The 23,780-nt window shown below is 37.6% G+C and overlaps 1 protein-coding gene across 11 annotated transcripts in view; it reads left to right on the plus strand.

Moving 5' to 3' along the window:
- The window catches only part of myo18ab (myosin XVIIIA b), a 111,165-nt gene that overhangs the window by 38,829 nt on the left and 48,556 nt on the right, over positions 1-23,780 (plus strand). For 5 of the 11 annotated variants that reach the window (XM_081370630.1, XM_081370633.1, XM_081370640.1 and 2 more), the window contains exons 5-26: positions 486-578; positions 817-882; positions 2,374-2,409; positions 3,584-3,649; positions 4,561-4,648; positions 5,081-5,187; positions 6,709-6,885; positions 7,542-7,752; positions 8,438-8,580; positions 8,977-9,077; positions 9,251-9,314; positions 9,448-9,592; positions 11,393-11,407; positions 12,801-12,974; positions 13,076-13,166; positions 14,155-14,347; positions 15,167-15,253; positions 19,325-19,466; positions 19,576-19,735; positions 20,147-20,333; positions 22,100-22,337; positions 22,845-22,954. In XM_081370630.1, coding sequence (XP_081226756.1) covers positions 486-578; positions 817-882; positions 2,374-2,409; positions 3,584-3,649; positions 4,561-4,648; positions 5,081-5,187; positions 6,709-6,885; positions 7,542-7,752; positions 8,438-8,580; positions 8,977-9,077; positions 9,251-9,314; positions 9,448-9,592; positions 11,393-11,407; positions 12,801-12,974; positions 13,076-13,166; positions 14,155-14,347; positions 15,167-15,253; positions 19,325-19,466; positions 19,576-19,735; positions 20,147-20,333; positions 22,100-22,337; positions 22,845-22,954 — 2,694 coding nt within the window. The remainder of the gene's footprint in view (positions 1-485; positions 579-816; positions 883-2,373; positions 2,410-3,583; positions 3,650-4,560; positions 4,649-5,080; positions 5,188-6,708; positions 6,886-7,541; positions 7,753-8,437; positions 8,581-8,976; positions 9,078-9,250; positions 9,315-9,447; positions 9,593-11,392; positions 11,408-12,800; positions 12,975-13,075; positions 13,167-14,154; positions 14,348-15,166; positions 15,254-19,324; positions 19,467-19,575; positions 19,736-20,146; positions 20,334-22,099; positions 22,338-22,844; positions 22,955-23,780) is intronic. The other 6 variants (XM_081370639.1, XM_081370632.1, XM_081370634.1 and 3 more) reach the window with 5 other exon arrangements.

Below are 23,780 nucleotides of genomic sequence, written 5' to 3' on the forward strand. Positions count from 1 at the left end.
AAAACACTTTACCTGCATGTTTCCTTGTGGTTTGTAGCTCTCTGAAGTGTGGTTGAACTGGGATTTTAGTTGTGTGACAGCACTCTTCTCCTGAGCTAGAGTTCTAACTTCTTACTAGAACCAGGAAGTATGACCATATTAGCCCAGTTCTGTTAACACTGCATTGGCTCCCTATTAAACACTGTATAAATTTGAAAATATTGCTGATTACTTACAAAGCACTAAATGGTTTAGCTCCCCAGAACTTGAGCGAGCTCTTAATGTATTATAGTCCTTCACGTCTATTGCGATTAGATGCTTGAACTTGTGTTCAATACAGTATAGTGTTGTGGACGTTGGATGGTTGGTTTGGTTCTATACATGGAATTTAAGACCAGAAGAAACTGGTGAACTAATTTGTGTCTGGTTGCATGGTTACTGACGTCAATCCCTTAAACGACTTGACTTTTGTGACACTGTGTGTGGTTTGGATGTGATATGTAAAGGTGAAGACGGCCGTACGTATTCCACCAACTCCAGCTGGGAGACCTTCTCCTGGAAGCATTTCTAAACCCACTCTACCAACCTTGTCTAAAAAGGTGTGTTCATGCTCTGCAGTGGTTAAACATGCCTGTTAAGTTCTCCAGGAAGGGAATGCAGCATGGCTAACATAAACACTTGTGACTTTGCTTGCTTTCAACCAGGTTCTGTGTAGTGCTTTCACAATTTATCCTTTGAATAAATTGGTGTTGGCTACTTTACATAACATTTCTCAATAACAAAGTCATGTGCATAGTCTGAGTTAGACTCACCTCTTCTTGGTGGTCTGACCTATAGGAGAGTCCGCCACTGAGTCCCACTGATGAAGCACAGAGACGGCTGGAGAGGATCTTCGCTGCATCTGTAATGCCTATCCATTCCTCCTCTTCCTCTCTTCACTTATCTTGTCTTCATTCCTGCTTCATTCCTCTCCCTCTCTCTCTCTCTCTCTCTCTCTCTCTCTCTCTCTCTCTCTCTCTCTCTCTCTCTCTCTCTCTCTCTCTCTCTCTCTCTCTCTCTCTCTCTCTCTCTCTCTCTCTCTCTCTCTCTCTCTCTCTCTCTCTCTCTCTCTCTCTCTCTCTCTCTCTCTCTCTCTCTCTCTCTCTCTCTCTCTCTCTCTCTCTCTCTCTCTCTCTCTCTCGCTAAAATGCTTTATCCAGTATGTGTCTCTCACTGCACTGGCTGTAGGCCTATAAATAAAGCACTTTAAAGCCTGAAAGTGTTTATGCTGACTCATGGGGAAATAGTTTAATACACTACATTGTTAATGAGGAAAAGGGATTTTAAGGACATTAATGTGAGCATAGTGACTACATAGTGCCTTCACATCTAATGATTCTTAACTCTGTCTCTTTAAAAATAATTTATGGCTTCATTCCAAACTCTAGTGAACTGCCTAGCTAGACACTGAATGCAGTTCCAAAAATCCTTTTTAAAAATAGCTGTAGGCAAAGTTTTAAACAAGCTAGCCTAAAACAAAAAAACATCTGACGATTTGTGTAGTGTTTTATCCCCCAATGGTTTCTGATCCTGTTAAACAAAAAGATTTAATTAAAATTTAAAGTAGAGAAGTTAAAATTTAAAATAGAACCCCAATTAAAAATGGCAGACAGTTTTAAAGAGAAACACTTAATATTTGTATTTTTCAGAATAAAATTAATGTTCATTTAAAAAAAAGAAAGAAAAACATTTAAAAACTATTTACCCAACTTTGTATTTATGCCATGTATTTTTTTGTGCATAGAGCATGGTTAGCTTAGTGACATATGGTGATGCCAAGCTACGTTTTCTCTATGTGCTATTTGTATGTTGTTTGAGTGACCATTGCTGCCTCATATAGAGGGTTTCAATTCAATCATTTTCAAGACATCATTTTAGGATGCTCTCTTAGAGGGTAGCTGCCTATGTAGAGAGTTTACTACAAGGCAACTCACTAGGTTTTGGAGTAGAGCTTGTATTGTTTTATGTATTATGGGTTGCTCTGATATTACAAGACCCACCAAATAGATGTTTTTTCCTCTCTGAAATACTTCTAAAACTCTGTAGCTCAGCCCTCTGCTCTGATGTCTACTGAGCTTAAAGGCTGTTGTTTTTGATAAGTCTCTTAAACCCCATGTCTTTTTTTATTACCGGTCCTGTCCTATTTATCACAATTTCATGCACTTTTTCCATTTGCTATGTGGTGCATTACAACTTTAGTATCTAGCAAACAGGTTTTTATGGTTCAGGCATGCCCATCTCACCTCCATGTGCCTGCTGTCCTTTCATCTGTGGGTACATGTCTCATCTTTACCTCTCTCTCTCATCCACTGCGGTCTCTGTGGCTGACTGTGATTGTTTGGCTGGCTGGTGTAGCTGGAACCTGTGGCCAGTGCCTCTGCGTCGTCTCAGGTACAGGGCTCTTCCCCCACTGTGCCCCTCCATGGCTTGGCCGGAGTGTGTGCTCGTGTGGCCTGTTGGAGTGTAAGCCCTCTGTTCCTCTTTCTAACTCACCCCCCCACCCTCATTCATGACTATGCTTTTGTGTTTGCATTATCAACTTTTTTGTACCAAAAATTGATGTTTACATTTTCTATCAAGATTTATGACTTGATAAATGATAAATATGTTGGTAGTTTGGCTAACTGAACCCCATTGTTTGCATATCTTATCTTTGATATAAGGATTGCCTGCTTGTTCATTGCTTATGAATGATCATTTTAAGCCAGTGTTTTTGCAGCGCATGGTGGCTCAGTGTTAGCTGTAACTGAATGAAAAAAAATTAGGGCAATATGTTAGTGAATTTGCTTCTGCTGTCCAGATGATCAACTTATAAGTGAACAGCAGTGGATAAGCCTTCTGATTGAAGACTTTGATTTATGAGCTTTGCCTGTTGCTGTCTCATGCCTCAGGCTCTGAACATTATCTAATTTATGCATTGCCTCATATCACTAACATAGTGTCTTTATAAATCCTTACATCACCTTGCATCACCTCTGTGTGTTGTGTAACCATGCTGTTGTTGTTTGTATCAATCGTATATTTTCAGAGATTCTTATTTCATTTTTAATATCTATACTCTCATACACCATGTGGAACTTTAATAATATAATTCAATGCAGATGTAGAAATCTACTACATGGGTGAATCACATGAAATTATGCATAATTGCATGTAATTATATATAATTATTACATATTATATATATATATATATATATATATATATATATATATATATATATATATATATATATATATATATATATATATATATATATATATATATATATATATATATATATATATATATATATAGGTTAATTATGACCTATTCTTGGCAGGTTTTATGAGATTCTCCCTGCTGAATGTTTATTTCATACCCATTACCTCCCAGAGTGTAATCAGTGCCTTATATCACATGATCAATAACCCTTTTTATTCACAGGATGCTTTAGATGCTCTGTGTGGAGCTGGGGCAGGCTATTAAATTGATAAATGAGTGTGTTTTTGAGAGATGCACATTATAAAGTGTTATGATGTCTAACGCTGCTCTTGCCCCCTCATGCTGGCCTGCCGTCTCACAGGGACAGGTGGAGGAGGATCCCGTGGCAATCCTAAAGGCAGACCATGCTGCTGCCGCCCAGCCTAAGGTCTGCTTTCTGCTGTGTGTGTACTGTAGTTCACCTGCCTAATCCCACCCTTGACCTATTGTCAAACTTGCCCTTGTGTTGTGGAGTGTTGTGTTCGCACCCATCCCATTTCATCGACAACACAAAGACCCCAGCTGTAGAGCCCATAATTATGAGACACTCAGATGGAAAAACATAACAGCAAAACAGACAGTCTGGCAAATAGTAATATGGGTTCATCTAACATTTTAATAGCATTGGATTGTTATTAACTTGCACTGACAGTGGTTGTGCTGTAGTGTTTCCTACCCTTCTCATGTGCCACTGTACTTGTAGAGTGTACTGGTTTATCTACAATCATAACATTGTATACTAACCAAACATCAGGATAGACGCATGTGAACTGGAATACAACTCCATCCCATCAATGGATCAACTGATATACTATCTCTCACTGTCAGCCCTTCACAGTGGTAGAGTTCATGTTCAGACCCATGTGTGTAGGTCAAGCATGAGTGCAGTGGAATCAGACATGCCCAGACAACCAGAACATTGGGCTTGTAATCTGACCCCATCCATCATTTGAAGCCCGAGTTGGCTTCATCTACACCTGCGGTTCAACTCACCCCATCTTGCATGACAGCCCACAGCATTTCAAGCTTATTTCCCACTATAGATGTTGGGAAACAATGCTCTTTTTGGCTGATCTGGGACCTGTTTTTACCTTAATAGTTATTCTGTTAGCAGACGTCTCAGATCAGGGTTAAAATACCATTTTTGTGTCATTAAGTGATAGCAGTCCTTTTCCCATAAGTGTGGACTAATGCATGCTGTGGATTTGAAGCGTTGGTGATGTTTCTGGTCAAAAGCCTGTGTAAAGTCACAAATAATGAGTTGTTCACCATTAATGGCTGGTGTTGGTCTCTTCACAGGTGAAAACAGAGGAGCAGATAGCTGCAGAGCAAGCATGGTATGGCTCGGAGAAAGTGTGGCTGGTCCACAAGGATGGATTCTCTCTCGGTTAGTACAAAAACCATGCAAATTGAACTCTGTATCACTCAAACTGTGTTATTTTAAGTTTAAGACAACATGAAATGGCATTCTCTGCTCATTTAACTCCTGTGTGAATAAGAATATTCAGCTAGAGTAGAAGAGAGAGTCATTTTAGAGATGGAGAACATTACATTTCAATGAAAGACTATGGAAACATTTTCTATTGTGCACTTACGTTTTGCATAAAATAACACCAGGGACATTTATTAAGAAAGGAAATAGTCCATTTTTAGATTTTCGGTCATTTTTAACTTAATGCGAGATTCATAACTATTAAATTAAGGAGTGATTTAACAGCACTACAATATTAGTAGTCTATTGTAATTTTGTTCCACAGTGATGTTTTGTGCAGTTACTCAGAAATAAAAACATTTATTATGTTCTCTGGTATTCTCACAGCTACAGTGGTGAAGACAGAGACAGGCAGTCTACCAGAGGGGAAAGTAAAAATCAAACTGGAGCATGATGGGACAGTACTGGACGTGGACGAGGATGATGTAGAAAAGGTCAGTTTTGCAGGCTTATTGTGTCCATCTAAATGAAGGTTATAGATCTTATTGTGAACAATTCATCCGTGCATTTTTCACTATTTCCGTTTCATGTTTTTATTATAATTAAAATATGATTTATTACGATTTGTTTCACAAACAAACAGTTCTTGCTTCATTTTGAGTTGAAAATGACTGATTCAGTGAGTCCAAGATTCTATCTGATTCTAACTCTGAAGAGATTCAGTGTATGATTTGTTAGACTTAATCATACTGCAGTGTTACCCACAGGATTTTGTAAAACTCATAGAAACTGTGGTAGGTGGACCAAGCTTTTATTTTGGCGGAAAACAAGTCTACAAACGTATCCCATTACAAATCTAGTGAAATGCTGTAATTGTCAACTATGCAAATGTGAAAATAATGCTTAACTGGTGCCCGTTATATTCCCAAATGCACGCTAAACTCAGCACATGCACAGATTAAGTTCACAGTCTGTATTCATTCACTGCGAACTGACTGAGATGTGGAGCTAATAATGCAATTTCTCTTTGTGCAGCGCAGTCAGACAGTTTTTTGTGATTTGATATGGACACACTTTTAGTTTGTTTGACATCAATGGCGCAAAACACGATATTAAAGACACACATTCTACTTGACGAATGGGGCTGGCCTCCACAAATAAATCAATGTATGGGAAACACTGACCTGCTTACTACACCAGTCATGCTGTGCTGGTTTTTGAGTGCTGCTAGGAAATAGAATAGAAAACATGCACTGCACGATCTCATCTAATTTCATCACTTACAGTTCAGATTGCAGACTTGCGATGGAAAACAATGATTCCTTTCACCGTGGCACTGTGGATTCAAAACCAGAATAGATGTGTATTTTAATGAACCTTAAGGTTCGCAGGGCTCGTCCACAGGATTATTTGCAGAACTCTGCTTCTATCTGGCCTGATTCCAGAGGGTTAGACATGCACAGGTGGGCCCTGGGTACATGCCGAGGGTGGGAGAAATTGAAGACAGGATATGGGTCATAGAGAAACAGGTGGGATTTGGCCCAATTTTTTTTAATGGACAAATTGACTAATATAGACACATTCAAGTCTAATAGAATAGTTTGGGAGGTCAGCGCTGCCATTTTCAGAGTTTGTACTATTAAGCCTTGATGAGACATATGTTGGGAGATATTATTGATTCACTTCCTGCCTGGCACAGTCGCTTAATTTGCATACCCCCCGGTGAAGGCCATCTTGAAGCTGATGATTTCCATAATGTCAAGGCTGACCTCAAATCAAGCTTTTGAACCATCTGTTCAATGAATTGCAAAGCTCAATCCAGAGTTGAGCTTGACAAGTTTTAAATTGCATTAAACACTTGGCATGAAGTCTTGAGGCTATTATGGTTGAGGCACCTCAATTTAAAACCTCTCACTCTCTTTTTTTTTGTTGCCATATTAAGGAATATTTCGACTCTTCCCATTCTTGCTTTCTTGCAATTTATGACCTTTAACATTTTAAACCCCTCAACCCAGGCGAACCCGCCGTCATTTGACCGCTGCGAGGACTTGGCAGCTCTGGTCTATCTGAATGAGTCCAGTGTCATGCATTCTCTGCGCCAGCGCTATGGAGGAAACCTAAACCATACACATGCTGGACCCAACATGGTGATCATCAACCCTATCAGCGCCCCCTCCATGTACTCGGAGAAGGTGAGAGCCCTTGCATGTTATCTTTAACACTCCTCGCATCCAAATTAGCTTACTTCTCTACTATATAGTATCCGAATACAGAATATTCATGTGACAGAAGGTGGAAAATACTCACATAACCATCTATTTCTTAATTAAATGCATTATTTCACGACAGTATGTGATTATGGACGGAGCTATTCACTGTGGCAGCAATGCTTTAAGGGTACTATATTTTATACAACCCCACAACCCTTCATTGGTTAAACGCAATAGGAAATGGGCAGCAGAAAGCTGCTAATGAGCTTTATTGGATTTCATGCAAGATAAAGTACCAGACATAAATTTTTTCGCAATCCAGAAGCGCAATTCTTTTGGTCATCTGTCCTAATTAAGTAAGTATCTGTCCTAATAGCTGAAACTATGATATATATGAGATGTTATTGTACTTGTGCCTGAGAGACATTCGCACCAACTTTCTTTTCAAATTAACCGCTATTGATTTCCTTTCATTGGAAAATTTATGTTTATGGGTTTACATTTGAGGCTTTCATTATTGACTTTTCTGTTGTACAGAAAATAAATGCTCTGTAACACATTAAGATTCTTAGATTATTAACTTGGCCTAATGATTTTCGGGTGCGTTATAAGTTTATTTTTTCTCTGTGTCATTTCAGGTGATGCACATGTTCAAAGGCTGTCGACGGGAGGACACAGCCCCTCATATATATGCAGTAGCCCAATCTGCCTACCGAAACCTTTTGACAACAAGACAGGACCAGTCCATTGTGCTTCTGGGAAAGAGTGGCAGTGGCAAGACCACAAACAGCCAGCATTTAGTCCAGTACCTGGTGTCCATCGCCGGCAGCACCGGAAAGATTTTTACTGGTACATTCACTCACCCACCAATTAACCCACCCATCCATTCACCCACCCACCCACTCACCAACCCTCTCACCCACTGACCCACCCACCCACACACCCAGCCATTCACCCACCCACCCATTCACCCACCGACCCATTCACTCAACAACCCACACACCCATTCACCTACACATACACTCAATAACCCATTCACCCACCCACCCACCAACCCACCAACCCCATTCACCCACTCACCCGAGCCTTGAAAAACAATATACCTTAAGAATTGCTAATTTTGGCCAATATAATATCATTGAGCAGTTCCATTTTTATCTGCATATTATTTCACCATGTGCTTGAAAAGCTTGAACAGCCTGTGGTAAAGGGTGAATGGAAGGGTGTCATGTGGTCACTGGAAATGGGCTTGTACAGCGTGGCGAGAGTGAGAAAGCTGGGAAGAGGGTGACAGATGAGGGCTGTGCTAATGATGCCCACTAAAGCACTCTGATAATTAGCCGTCATCAAGGCCTGCTCAGCCCCTGCTTGGTCAATAATGACCTAATGAAGACTACAGTGCTCATCAACTATACCATTAAAGAGGCCATGATGTTATCTGCATGTGTTCAACTCTGAATGCAAGAGCCTCTCTTCTAGTGTGGTCACATTAAGGAGTCCTTAACAGTTAAATACTAATCTGTGTCTCCTCCAGCTGAGAAATGGCAAGCGGTCTACACAATCCTAGAGGCCTTTGGAAACAGTGCCACCTCCATGAACAATAACGCAAGCCGCTTTTCCCAGATCGTCTCGCTGGATTTTGACCAGGCTGGTCAGGTGGCCTCTGCCTCCATCCAGGTTTGTGGATATACATTGTACTGGGTCATATCTAAGTAATGCACATTTTTATAAAAAATAATAATAATAAAAAAAATATCTCTGCCCACCCTGTCATCATTATTTCCCCATTTGTTAAAGTAATTTTCAGTTTCATAAATAATATTGATAAAACAATTTGAAATTTAATGAACACTTATATTAATTAGCTGTCTTATAAATTGTTTTAAATAATAATATGGTATCATCTTAATAGTTTTAATCATATTTTCATTATTAATATTTAAAAAAGCCACCCATTCTGTGCAATAATACCCCTACTGTAATTATATAATAATTTGTTTGTTCTGTTCAGTTGTAAAGTTGTGTTAACTTTATACATTTTATAACTCATGAATTTCTTTATTTTATATATAGACCATGCTGCTGGAGAAGCTGAGGGTGGTGAAACGACCAGAGACTGAGTCCACTTTTAATGTCTTTTACTACATGATGGCAGGAGCAGACAGCACAGTCAGGTGAACTCAGCATAATTTTATGCAGATTGAAACCAATGTACTTTTGCTATTTGATTTTATATTTTATTTTGTCTGAGAAAGCTTTCAGAGCTCTCAGAAGCTTGCACTATTGAAGCCATCTGTATATTGACTGTATGATTTAATAGCTTGACTGTATTTCCATTTTCCCGCAGAACGGAGTTGCATTTTAACCACTTTGCAGAGAACAGTGCTTTTGGGATTGTGCCTCAATCTAAGGTTAGTTTTAAATAGATGGAGTTTGCCAGCAGCAGAGACAAAATCATTTAAAAAATATTTAGTTTTTTAAAATATTAGAATTCCCATTTAATATTCTTTGTGTGTGTGTGTGTGTGTGTGTGTGTGTATACAGCCTGAGGACAAGCAAAAGGCATCACAACAGTTTACTAAACTGCAGGCAGCTATGAAGGTGCTGGGCATTTCCTCTGATGAACAGAAAGCTCTGTGGCTCATCCTTGGCGCCATATATCATCTTGGAGCTGCAGGGGCCACCAAAGGTAATGCTGCACTGTGGTGCGTGCATCATGGAGTTACTTTCAAGCAAACCCAAGTCACCAATAAGCATAAACCCCCTTAGTAAAGCAAAGCATATTTAACCCCCTTTAAGCCCTGCTCGGCTGTCTCAGTGCTAATTTAGTTCACAGAAGTATTCGACAGTTTTTTGTCTTTACACATCAGAACTGGAGAGCATTAATGAGATGAAGCATTTAAAGTGCCTAACAAGCACAGAAACAGTTTATTAATTAAGGCCGTCTTACTGTCTGCTTACTGAGCTCAAACAGAGAGCAGACAAGCAGCTCAGGAAACAGTTTGATGCTGAGGAGTTTCGAGATATGTGCGTTTCTTTAGCTCTAATGAGGATGGATGGCTCAGTATTCACAGTCAGTGATATCACTTCCCCCTCTTGCAGTCAGATGTGGATGTATTAATTAACCTTTTAATCACCAGACTCCAAACTGGCCTATCTACATGCTGTCTTCTAGAGTCCACATTCATGGCAAAATTTCTGGAAATTAATTAAATCATCATGAAAATTTCCTTTTTTTTTAATTTTAGTTGTTCTTAGCTCTAAAACATTTTTACTATAAATTGCTCATTTTGTGATGTGTGTAGGGGCTTGAATTTGAATACATGGCCTTCTGTCTGTCTTGATTTATATGCGATGTGTTTGTTGCTGATATATTGTCACTGAGTTCCTCGGTGTCTGCAATGCGTCCATTCGTTCTAGTCTGGTACTTTCTCCTGTACCTGCATGCCTTCCCTGTATCTCTTTCAGACAAATGCGGCTGGGAAAGCCTTATTTCTCACAGGAGTTACTAATACTGCTTCAGTTTCCTGAGGTGGTACTGAAGACTAACATTACCTGACACTAAACGTAACAACTGTTGTTTGTTTGTTTTTTTAGCAACAAGTTCAGGACACTGCCTTAAATGTTTATAAGACATCTTTGACTCGAGTCACTCAGTTGTACCTGGCTGTTCATACAGCAGGGGGCAGTGCAGTTCTGCCTTATTTTGTTCTGTCTGGGAACTGTATTTACTTTGGTCAAGTCTGATGTTATTCTTCTCAGTACAGGCAAGTACGTTCTGGTAAAAGACTGTAAAATATTTATTTCACAACAACAGCTCGATATACACTATCTTTCAGACAGCAAAGGCATTTATAATGATATATGAAATTTTCTATTTCAAAATAAAATCTGTTATTTTGAATAATTATGTTTTTGATCAATTAAATGCAGCCTTGGTGGTGTTTCAAAAACATAAAAAAAAAATCTTACTGACCTCAAACTTTTGGACTGTGTGGTAAACATAACCAAATACAGAGAGCAGTAACTACTGACTTATGCCAAGTAGTAGTAATAATAATGCTGGATTTATATAAAATATATACACATTTACAAGAATATGCAGTAATAATAACTATTAAGCTATGAAATTTTTATATAAACTATAATAACTATATATAATTTTCTGCAAAATAACAATGAAAATTATGATTAATTGTTTGAGTCTAATACTAGCCCTAATGCATTATATCATCTACTGGCCACTCTATAGACATCATCTGCAATAGGCATCAGACATAGGGAAAGCATGTATCGGTCGATTGCTAATTGAAAACTAATTAAAGTGGAAATGTGTCGAGAAAATGCATGGAAGAGCCAATAATATGTATGTATATGCGAGAGTTTGTGTGCTAACGATTGCATCTTGGTTCCTTTTTGTATAATACTGAAGAATGTCTCATGTTCTAACCTCTTCTTCTCTACTTGCATGCTGCATGCTGTTACAAAGCAGAGACTGATGAAGGTAAAGAGCATGAATATTATATATCAGCACAAGCAAACACCTCATTTGTGTATGCGTGTGTGGTTTTATGCTGTTATCATGGTTGCCAGACATTTCAATTTGCATTCTTATTGTCTTCTTTTCTTTCTACTTTCATTTCTCTGCTGGGTTTCTTTTCTTCAGAGGTTTATAACCATGTCTTAGTCTTGAAGCTTAGATAAAACTTTGGTGGGAATATGTGCGGGTGAGGGTGGGGAGCAACGTAACTTTGTTGTCTTTTAAAGCTCAGGCTCTGATGTTTCTCCATGTTGTAGACTTTTCATTTCTGCAGTGCTTTTCTGTTGTTAAGACGCAAACACAAATAAAAAGCCTGTTCGCTCTCAGTTCTTGTTTATTTTTGGCATTCATCTATTCCACCAGAGGCCTGCGTTGTTCTCTCTCTCTCTCTCTCTCTCTCTCTCTCTCTCTCTCTCTCTCTCTCTCTCTCTCTCTCTCTCTCTCTCTCTCTCTCTCTCTCTCTCTCTCTCTCTCTCTCTCTCTCTCTCTCTCTCTCTCTCTCTCTCTCTCTCTCTCTCTCTCTCTCTCTCTCTCTCTCTCTGTGGCCTCTTCTGGTTGCGGCAACCTCACTGCAGCTTGCATGTCACTCTTTTTGTGGATAACTCTGCGGTTTGCTCTGGGGTCAGTCGGAGCAATATTTGCTGGAAACGTTTGAAAATCCTTTAAATTTCTAAAATGATTTTAAAAAGCTGACTTTTTTACCGTTAGTGGTTCTCAACAGTGGTTGTCAAAATTTGGTACCAAAAATTTTTTTCAAATTTATTCAACCAAATTTTTATTTGATTAAATTAATCCACATGTTATTCTGATATTTAAATAGTCAAATACTTATATTTGTTAATATTATCATGAGTTGTATATGGCCAGTGGTATGCAAAATGAATAACATTGACATTTAATGTAAAAAATTTATTCATTTTTTAATTTATTAAAGTCTTTACCAAGTAACAGATGGATTTGAATGAATATATTACAGAGATTAACTGGGCAACAAAATATGTGTGAAGAGTTTCTCCTTTTTTTCAAAATTGATATGCTAAATAAGCATAATCATACTGTTAGTTTCATTTTATTGTCCACGGCCTGAACAAACCTGCAACATTTTTTAAGGTCGTAACCCACCAGCTGAAAACCACTGCTTCCAGACAGTTTCAGTATTTGGTTAAAATTGCTACAATTGTTACAATTTGGTATAAATATTTATTAAAATTCCATATTCTATAGATTATATAACTGTACATAAATGACATAATCAGTGAAATTGTGTAAGGCTTCCCTCAGATACCATAAGAGCCCCACAGTCATCTGTGCTGCTTCATTTGACATGGTACTTACACCATCCCTGTGCATCCCACAGCGGGCCGGAAGCAATTTGCACGTCATGAGTGGGCCCAAAAGGCGGCTTACCTCTTGGGTTGCACCCTCGAAGAGCTCTCGTCTGCTATCTTCAAACACCAGCCCAAAGGAAACTTACAGAGATCCACCTCATTCCGCCAAGGACCAGATGATGTTGGGACAGGAGACAACTCGGGTAAGATCTTTGACAATACAAAACCTCTGATACAAATGAATTGTGTTAGCTGGCTTTGGCAGTATTAATACTGAAATCGGTGTGGATGATCTCTCTCACAGCTCCAAAGATCACTGCTCTGGAGTGTCTGGAGGCCATGGCTGCTGGGCTCTACTCTGAGCTCTTTACTTTGGTCATCTCACTTGTTAACCGGTAACATTTAAATCCTCTCATGATCAGGACATACATTTACTTTTAAGTTACTTAAATTTAACTAAGACATATTTGTCACCTGGTTAATTTTCAACCAACGTAATGTGTTTTCCCAACCAGTGACAGATGGGGTAATGGGGAAACCTTTTTGAAAACAGTCAAACAGTTTTGGTTTTTGTTTTGTTTTTTACAGAAAAGGACCATATTTTGTGAATAATATTGTGTATACTACTATTTTAGATGGTCAATAAATATAACATAAAGACATTATTTAATAACTTATTCAATAATATATTAATTGGTTGATCTCAATTGTTTTGTACTTATGTATTTGAATGCATCAAGTGCCTCAAAATGACTTTGTACCACTCAACTGGTATACCATTTGACATTTATAGTTTTTTTTGGGTTAAGCATTAGCCTGAAGAAGGTCGCAAGACCGAAAGCTTGCTAATAAATTGATCTTTGCACAGTGTTTGAGTGTGCGGCTGCTGTATTTGTACAATTTTCAATGATGATTTAGTTTAGCAGCACCTCACTACAAGACTCTATTGACGGATGAGCGGTGGCTTTTTCTATTTTGGGTTAAGCATTAGTGCAAGTAGTGTAGGTCTAGTAAATGAAAAAAAAAAGCACAACACAACAAGCATTTTTAAAAATATAAATAAAATAAAAGAGCATTTGTCCCTTGATTGCCTGTCATTCGTGTTATCAATGATAAGGAACAAAAAAAAAATTTTTTTTTTGATGAAAACATTATAATTTTGTTTGGTGGCACTAGTGGTGTACACTTTCACATTTAAGGCCAAATAATGTCCTTTTCATATAAATAACATAAAGATTAGTAGTAGGAATAGGTTTTTAAGTTACCTACAGTACAGTTTCAATTCATCCCCTGGTTCAATTATGAAAGAGAAAGAAGCCTGTATTGTTTGAGGACTCTAGCCTACATTAAATATGTATCTGTTGTTTGTTTGTGCTGGTTTAGAGCGCTGAAGTCGAGTCAGCATTCCCTGTGCTCTCTGCTTATTGTGGACACTCCAGGATTCCAGAACCCAAAGTTAGCAAAGCGTGACCGCGGTGCCACCTTCGAGGAGCTGTGCCACAACTACGCCCAGGAGCGTCTCCAAACACTTTTCCATGAACGCACCTTTGTGCAGGAGATGGAGCGTTACAAGGAGGTGCAGCAGTCCATCCTGTTACACCCATCAAATTATTCCTTTTTTTTCTTAAATAAATTACACTTCTTAAATAAATTACATACTTTGGGCTGAGACTAGCTGAGTTAAATCAATGTTGATTTTATTAACATGTTTGTCTAAGAAGCGGTCATAATCAAATTTGCTTGCCTTGTTACCAAAATCAATTTACGTTCAAAGTTAATGAGCCAATCATAGCTTCCGTTGAGATAAAGGTGCTGTAAGCAATGTTCTGGAACTCCCAACACACTTCAAGTTGTCATGAACTGAAAATTCTATGCTAAAAATAAATCTCTTATCGTGAATGATTCATCCATGTAGGTTTAATTTTTACATTTTTTTGACCTTGTAATTTTTAATCAAAATGTTATAGCTCACTTTTTTGGGGAAGATGATGGACTTCTCTTTGGTGACGCATGTCGGACTTCTCCAATCATTTAGTCAGTTTAAACCCTGCCCCTTCCCAATCAACTGGAAGCTCACATTATTTTTGAGTGCCCCCCCCACAGAGACCAGACTGATATTTCAGGACACTGAATTCATTCAGTGAGCTGTCTGAATGCCATTCCATACAAAACGCTTACAGCACCTTTAATCAAAAGTCTTGAAATGATCAATTTTCATGCTTGAGTTTTGATCAATACTGCTTTTAAGCCTCTTGCTCTTTTTTTTTTTTGCCACAAGGCAGTAAAATCATAGAACGAGAAATTCTAATGATTGGACACTTGAAAAAAAATACACTTTTAACCTGAAATCAGTTTGCAATCATAGCTGACTAACACTCCCTCTATCCCTGTTTAGGAGAACATAGAGCTTGCATTAGATGACTTAGAGTCCAGTACATCACTGTCTGTAGCAGCTATAGACCAAACATCAACTCAAGCATTGGTAAGCAACTCTCTCCTCCCCACATCTCTTCTTACCTCCTCAGCTTTTTGTAGTGCATCCCAGCCTGTCCCCAAAGGGGCCTTATCTGGAGAATGTGTTCTTTTCAGTCTCGGCACTGACTTGAATCACTGATGTTTTCCCTTGTCTCCCACAACATTGGGGAAAATTCATTTTGACTGCTTGAAAGTTCTAGTAGATGACTTTTGTGTCCTTTAGTTTGTCATTTGAGTGTGAACTCAACCTCAAAGTTGTTATCTATGGTGACAAGTTATTATATTGTCATATCTAGCCAGTTGTTGCAGGAGCAGCATGTCAAGAACGTGCCTTTCTGTGATGTTAATGATACCGGAGATCTTCTTTTTCTCTGTATGTGTGGGGGTGGGTAATGAGTGGGAAGCGCCCTCCCTCTTCATAAGGCACAGCGTTCAGAATCTTTGTTAATGAAAGCACTTTTCATGACATTGTCTCTCTCACAAACTGTGTCGGGATATTGCTTAGTAGGACCGTCAAATATGAAGCGTATTGGCATCAGACACATGTATGAGGCTTTATGCATATTTTTAGCTTGGATATTATTTCTAGCTTTGATTTGACAATGGAAACTATTGTTTCGGCAGCATTTCTTCTTTGTGTGTAGTAGTTGGGTAAAATGTATATAGCACATAAAATGAGCTACAATAGGAAATAAAGGCATAGTCACAGTAGAATGATGTTCATGTTAAAATAAGTTCTGCTAAATATTTTTGTAGAGCCAGTGATGTTTTTTTTCAGGATCCTTTTAATAATATAAAATGCTTGTCATTATAAATATCTTTACTATTTTGCATTAAATGGACTTTGACAGTAAATTGACAGTAGTGTATATTAATTGTAGTGTGTATTCTTGACCGAACCTGTATGAGAGTAGTGTGGTCATGGTACCGTGTTACTTTTCTCAGCACTGGCAGCTTTATACTAAACACTACACAGTATAGGACATTTTATTTAGTAATTTTCTGCAGAAACCAATTTCCATTAGTGTCTCAGGTAAACATCTTTACTTAAAAGATTGAATTAATAGATATGTAGAGGCATCCTCAGATTAAAAAAAGGGTTTTAGATTAGAATGGTTCAGTGATACATGACCTTTTGCAAAGACTTACAAATGGAGATCAAATGAGCGTGTGATTTATTTCTCTGAAAAGCTGCTTTGCGTATCACTATAAAGTGTTTTCAGTGCCCCCGGTGGTTGTGTTCACCAATTACAGCTTTGCGACTTGAAGAAGATACTCAAACACATGCCTGTGCAGTCATATAATCTTTCCTTTTAAACTTTTTAAATTTAATAAAGTTAAAGAAATCCATAAATTGTCAATTGAGCACTTTAGCAATTAAGTAAAGTGAAAGCGCTCGTTAAAACAACCCTGAAGAGTTAATTAGCCAGTCTGTGCCTGATGGAAATAGTACTGAGGCATAGTGAGGACAGTCTCATCAGTGTGAAAAGTAATATTCAAAGACATATTCGGAGTATATTCATAAGCCTACGTAATTTCTTTTTTGTGCTGGTTTCATCCGCAGTTATTCGGCAGCCTGCAAAGTGTCAGTGCGGTAATGCAGAACAAGAGAGAAGCCATTACTGGTATTAATTGCTTAAGTAGACAGGCAGAGTGTAAGGTTTAAAAATGCCTGCGTGACTGCCCTGGAGCTCTTACTTAATACAAGCCTTTAATGAGGAGCCCAAGACTAATAGCTCATCTTTTTCCCCCTCGTTTTCTCCTCCTCTCTCTTATTGTATAAAGGATTGTAATTGCTTTCATGTAATGACTAATGTTGTGTTTAAGGTCATTATCGAAATATGAAATGAAAAGTAAATGAAACAATGCACAGCCTTGATGAATGAAAGGGGCTTGAATTGTGAGTAAACAAAGTTCTTGAGAGAGATTGAGCATGTGCATAAGTTGGACTCATTTGTACAATGTCATTGGCAAAGAATCTTCAAAAATGTTGCGTAACCTTGCCAAGAGTGGTGACGAATGAGTCGGTAGTGTTTTCATAAGGTTTGAAGGTGCTTTTTAAATGTGTTAATGCTGTTTGTATATTGTGTGTGTGCATAAGTGTGTTTATGTATGCATGCTTGCATGTACAGTACCAGTCAAAAGTTTGGAAACATTACTATTTTTAATGTTTTTGAAAGAAGTCTCTTATGCTCATCAAGCCTGCAGTTAAAAAAAACAACAACAAAAAAACAAAACAGTAATATTATGAAATATTATTACAATTTAAAATAATGGATCTCTTTTTTGATATATTTTAAAATATAATTTATTTTTGTGATGCAAAGCTGAATTTTCATCAGCAAGTACTCCAGTCTTTGGTGTCTTATGATCCTTCAGAAATCATTCTAATATGATGATTTGATACTCAGTTATTATCAATGATGGAAACAGTTGTGCTGTTTAATATATTTTTTTGGAATACTTTTTTCAGGATTCATTGATGAGTAAAACGTTAACAGCATTTATTCATGAAAACAGCATTTATTCAAAATAAAAACATTTGTAACAATATAAATCGTTACCATCACCTTTTATCAATTTAACGCATCCTTGTTGAATTAAAGTACTAATTTCTTAAAAAAAAAAATTGTTATTGTTCCCAAACTTTTGAACGGTAGTGTATATTGTTACAAAAGATTTCTATTCTAAATAAATACAGTTCTTTTTAACTTTTTATTCATCAAATAATCCTGAAAAAAATATCTCAGGTTATAAAAAAAATATTAAGCAGCACAACTGTTTCCAACATTGATCATAAATCATCATATTAGAATGATTTCTGAAGGATCATAAGACACCAAAGACTGGAGTACTTGCTGATGAAAATTCAGCTTTGCATCACAAAAATAAATTACATTTTAAAGTATATTAAAAAAGAGAAACATTATTTTAAATTGTAATAATATTTCATAAAATTTCTTTTTTTTTTTTTAACTGCAGGCTTGATGAGCATAAGAGACTTCTTTCAAAAACATTAAAAATAGTAAAGTTTCCAAACTTTTGACTGGTACTGTACATTGACAAAGTTTCTTTATTCCATTGACCAAGCCTGCTGTATCATATTTGAAACACAAATTTCTAAGGCCTATAAATGATCAACTTGATCAAAACAATATATTACATGCCTTCTCTTGTCGGATCGATCGTTTAGTTTTAGTAACATTTTAAAAATGTTGCCCTTCAGTTTGTGGTACACTGCTATGAAATCTATATTGCTTTTTTATAAAGTAAACGTAAGGATGACTTTTATATTGTTAGTAATATTTCGAGATGAACACTTACTGGAAGCAACTTAGGTGTACTTGATTATCCATACATAATTTTTTTACAAGAACAACAAAAAAGGTTAAAATCATGCGTCAAAAACAACAGAGATTTGAAGAACGTAATTTTTTTTTTATGTACATTTTCTCTCTCAATCATCATTGTATTGCATTGCATTATATGTTCTACCCCCCACAATTAAAACGACAAAGCTTTGATCATAAAACAAAGCATTTAAATATCATCTTACGAAGACATATTATTGGCAGATATAGAGCGACAACTGATATTTTTTTAATTTTATGAAAGTAGTCTGCTATACTGCTTTAAAGGTCTCATTGATTTACATTACAAGCCATCAGAATTTCAACTGCACCAAAGTGCATATTTTTGCTCAATTTGGGCGTCTGAATAAAATTGAGGTGTTTTTTTTTTCTCCCCCAGAATGAGCTCCATATTCTCACTCACTATATCATACTATATGAGCCATAGAAGACTGATGTATCAAATTATAATACTCAACAAAATCATGTTGTCTAAAGGTTGAATACTGTTCCATTTCAAAACATTTTTCCGACTATTATGTCAGGCTTTAACAGGGTTAAACATTGAAAATGATTTACACCCTGGCCCGAAATTGGGCTCATAGCTTTAATTGGGGGCTCGTCCGGGATTTAAATCAGGTTCATCCCCAGTTTATATACAGACCCCAGTTTACAGTTTGAGTCTAACAAAGTGTTCTCACATGTTCGTCTGTGTCCATGTGGTTCAGGTGAGGACACTGGCCAGGACAGATGAGGCGAGAGGCCTGCTGTGGCTGATGGAAGAAGAAGCTATGCAGCCTGGGGGCTCGGAGGAAACTCTGCTGGAAAGACTCTTCAGTTATTACAGCCTTGTGGATGGAGAGACCAAAGGTCAGAACACAATACACCTCTCACATGCCCAACCACAAACACACCATTACTTATGTACGTTTATGTATGCAAAGTTTATGCAACCTCATGTGCTCGACTCATCTCTCAGGCCCTGCCTTGTTGCTGAAGAGCGAGAAGGTACATCACTTCCTGTTGGGTCACAGCCATGGGACTGACTGGGTGGAGTATGATGCTCGGGGATGGTTGAGCCATGCCAAACAGAACCCTGCCTCTCAGAATGCGGCCATTTTACTGCAGGACTCTCAGAAGTAAGACCCTGATAAATAAATTACTAATATTAGCCTGTTGTTACATACATGTACTCCACCTCTGCAAGCGCTGTGAGTTTGTAATGTGAAATATTTATAAGTCAGTGATAAATCTGAGGCTTTGATGTCTTCTAGCTTTTTCCCACTAAAATAAAAGCTCTATGATTTAATGTTAATGTACGGTTTAGGTTTAACAGCCATAAATTAGTATTGTATTTTTATTGTTATTCTGTAAATTCTTAATATTATTATACTAATTATTTTTATACAGTACAATAGTATACCAATAGCAATATATTTCTTCATTGTTTTTTTAAATAATTTAAATAATACAAATTGGAAAAACAAACAAACATGGAGGCGTTAAATGATCCAGCTCATCCTGTGTACACCCTGGTTCTTCCTCTGCAGGAAGAATATCAGTAGCTTGTTTATGGGGCGTTCAGGAGGAGCCACAGTTTTGTCAGGTTCTATTGCTGGGCTTGAGGGCGGATCACAGCTGGCCTTGCGCAGGGCCACAAGCATGAGGAAGACCTTCACAACTGGTGTGGCTGCTGTTAAAAAGAAGTCCCTCTGCATCCAGATTAAACTACAAGTGGTGAGTACTTAAAACATGATAATTACATCCATATACTAGTGCATTCAAAGGAGCTAGACAGAGCGCAACTTATTATAGACCTCCTTGATAGTAACAGAATGCAGGGGTCTCAAGAGACCCTAGAGCTAAAACTCAGCATGCTAATTAAAGCACCACCACTACAATATGTAGAAAAAAGATCAATGTGGATATTTTTGATGGCCGATGCAATATCTTAGAGTGCAGGGTGGCTGATATAAAGCTGATATATCACATCACACTATTTAATTTAAAGAGCACCTATTATGGAATTTAGAAATTTACCTTTCATGTAGTGTGTAACATAGATCTAAGTGAACAAAAACATCCTGCAAAGTTTTAAATATGAAAGTGCAACGTATATAAAGTTATTGTCTTTCAAAAGTAAGAGTCAACTCTGAGTCATTTTTATGAATCGTTAGAAGACCGAAGCTTTTTCTCTGACTAGATGACGTCAACTTGTCAAGTTATTTGAATACGATACGCCCACTTATTGCGCTCCAAGACGCCAGTGAAAATGTCATGGCAACAAGACGCTGTGTTCTGAAGTGCGACTCAAAAACAAACTTTTTTCATCTGCCCAAGGAGGAGCATTTGAAGACTAAGTGGCTACAATTCATATATACAACTATACGACAGAAGTATAGTCCGAGCCTTGTGCTTTGTTCGCGCCATTTTGAAGATGAATGCTTTACCAAATTAAATGCAATCAAACTTGGATTCGCGAGCCGGCTGATATTGAAGGAAGGTTCAGTTCAAACCTATTTTTTACAGTCTATGGTTCAAACAAGTGTATTTGCATCAGCTTCCTCCTCCGTATCACAACCTGTAAGTGTTATTAATAATTGTTGCTTTTATGTTTTATGTAGCATGCTTAATAATTATTTTGTTTGTTGTGTAAGCACCGTTTAGCTTCTAGGTCTTCAATGACAATTGTATTGAGATATGTGAAGTGTTTGTCGTTGTTTTCGGAGTTGTCTTAAAGAATAGAGTAATACCTCGTAGTACTGCATTTTTTTTTTTTTGTAAAAACGTTATGTTTATGCATCGGGCTAACGCAAACTGATTGTGCTTTTACAATATGAACTCTGGGCTATGCTCACTAACATAACATTAAATTCCTTATCTTATTTTTTATTTTTTACTACAAACTAAGCAGTGCACTATAATCATTATTATAACACAATTTAATTGATAAAAGCATCATTTTACTCCATGTTAAACAATATAAGTATTATCTCTGTAAACACTGCTAACATTTGACTGGGTCATCGGACCAATCACTGCAGATTAGCGTCACGTAAAGGCGGGGTTTTGAAAAGTGATTGCACTAAACGAATCATTTGAGAATCGCGGTCAAAACAGGTAAAAATAAATGCATAATATAAGAAAACTAAAGTGTTTTTTTGTCATTGCATGCATGCAAAACTGTTGTTGGGGACTTCTAAAACAATATTACGAACATTTTAAATGCCATAATAGGTGCTCTTTAAAGATGGTAAGTAACAAATGCTGCAATTAAATGTATATTTATTTCACATAATGTTTACGAATTAGAAATAATTACTCGGCCAGTAATTAAAAAAAGAAAGCTAAATATCAACCAATATATTGGCCTTGGCGATATATATCGCCGGCACTAATCGTGAGCCATTAGTACAGGTCCTCACATCATAAAATCTTACTACAATGTGGTCAAACAATAACAGCGTTTCTGAACTTAATGAATGTTGTTTGTTTTCTTATAGGATGCACTGATAGACACAGTGAGGCGGTCCAGGGTGCACTTTGTGCATTGTCTGCTTCCTAAAGCAGAGACTTTGTCTGGGGATGTGAAGGTGCTAGGAGGACCCTCCCCTCGCTCTGGGGAGATAGAGGCACATGGAGAAAGCTGTGACAACGGCCTCATGCAGCTGGATGTGGGCTTGCTCCGGGCACAGCTCCGCGGTTCCAAACTGCTCGACGCCCTCCGTATCTACCGTCAAGGTTAGAGTTTAAAAAGCCAGGCATTATAAATGCAAGATAAAGACAGTGAATGACCCTTGTTATAGATCTGTGACCTTTATTTTGAAAAGAATGTAGAAAAATCTATGAAAAGAGGAAAGATTTGAAAGTTCAGATTTACCATGCAGGCTTGACTTTTCCGAATTACGTGTTTTTCTCCCAGGGTTTGTTGACCTTTGATGTTTTCTAGGGCTTATGTGGTCAGGCACTGCCTAGTGTTCTAGATTTATTTTTATTCCATTTTTTTGGAGACGCTCATGGACTTATTTTGTTCAGCGCTTTAGAAAAATCAACAAAATGTCATTGGAAAATGTTTTGGCACATTTCATCCCAAAGCCCTGAGTAAGCAGAACATTCTCTAGATAAGTGACTGACCAATGGCCTCATCATTGCTCACTGCTGAACCTACACAAACTCTGTAGCTTTCTAGAATCTCACACGTCCTTCTGTTGTAACGCTCCTGTCATTTGGCTCTCCTCCATCCTCAAGGTTACCCCGATCATTTGGTCTTTTCTGAGTTCCGTCGCCGTTTTGATGTACTGACTCCCCACCTGACGAAGAAACATGGACGGAACTACATTGTAACTGATGAGAGAAGGGTGAGTGTCCTTTTTATTTGTGTGTTTGTGAGCATGTTGTTTCTCCGAGTGCTGTTTGGCTCCTCCTTCATGAGCTGCTCTTCCATGTAATTGATTATGACAGTGCTCAGGGCAGAGAGCTGTGTTGTTGATTAATGGGCTATATTACACATCTTTTCCCCCTTAATCTCGCCTCTGCTCTGGTGACAGGGCAATAAAGGCTTTAATCAGTTCCCAGAGTGATGACTCTATCAGTGGCATCCTGTCTTATCACTGACCCTGCTATTGAGTCTTCAGAGACCTGTAATGTCTTAATGTCAACTTCATGTGGATGTATGTGTCTGTGTGTTATATATATATATATATATATATATATATATATATATATATATATATATATATATATATATATATATATATAATCTCTGAGAGCACGTAAAGAGAATTGATGCGCTAGATATAAATGCAGGGCTCGACAATAACGACTGCCCAATGGTCAAGAGTTAAAAATAGAGGGAAAATAGTAACAAAGAATGAACAAACATGTCCCGTTTAACTGTTTTAAGCCAGTTATTTATATCATTTGCTGTAGTGTGTTAGTAGGAAATATCAGTTTACATTTCCAAATGTTCATTTTGTCATTAATTGTAATAATCCAGAGCATTTTTTGTATGCACAAGGATACTGACAACAGCCGGTATGATCCACACGGAGATCTGATCTCACCATCATCGAGTCCATCTGGGATTACATGAAGAAACAGAAAAAACTGAGACCGTGTACCTCTACAAAAGCTGTTTTAATTGGGTGATCAAACCATATATTGATTTGATTTAGTTAATAGAAG

Source organism: Scardinius erythrophthalmus (assembly GCF_964197995.2).
Source record: "Scardinius erythrophthalmus genome assembly, chromosome: 7".
In the NCBI taxonomy this organism is placed as follows: Eukaryota; Metazoa; Chordata; class Actinopteri; order Cypriniformes; family Leuciscidae; genus Scardinius; species Scardinius erythrophthalmus.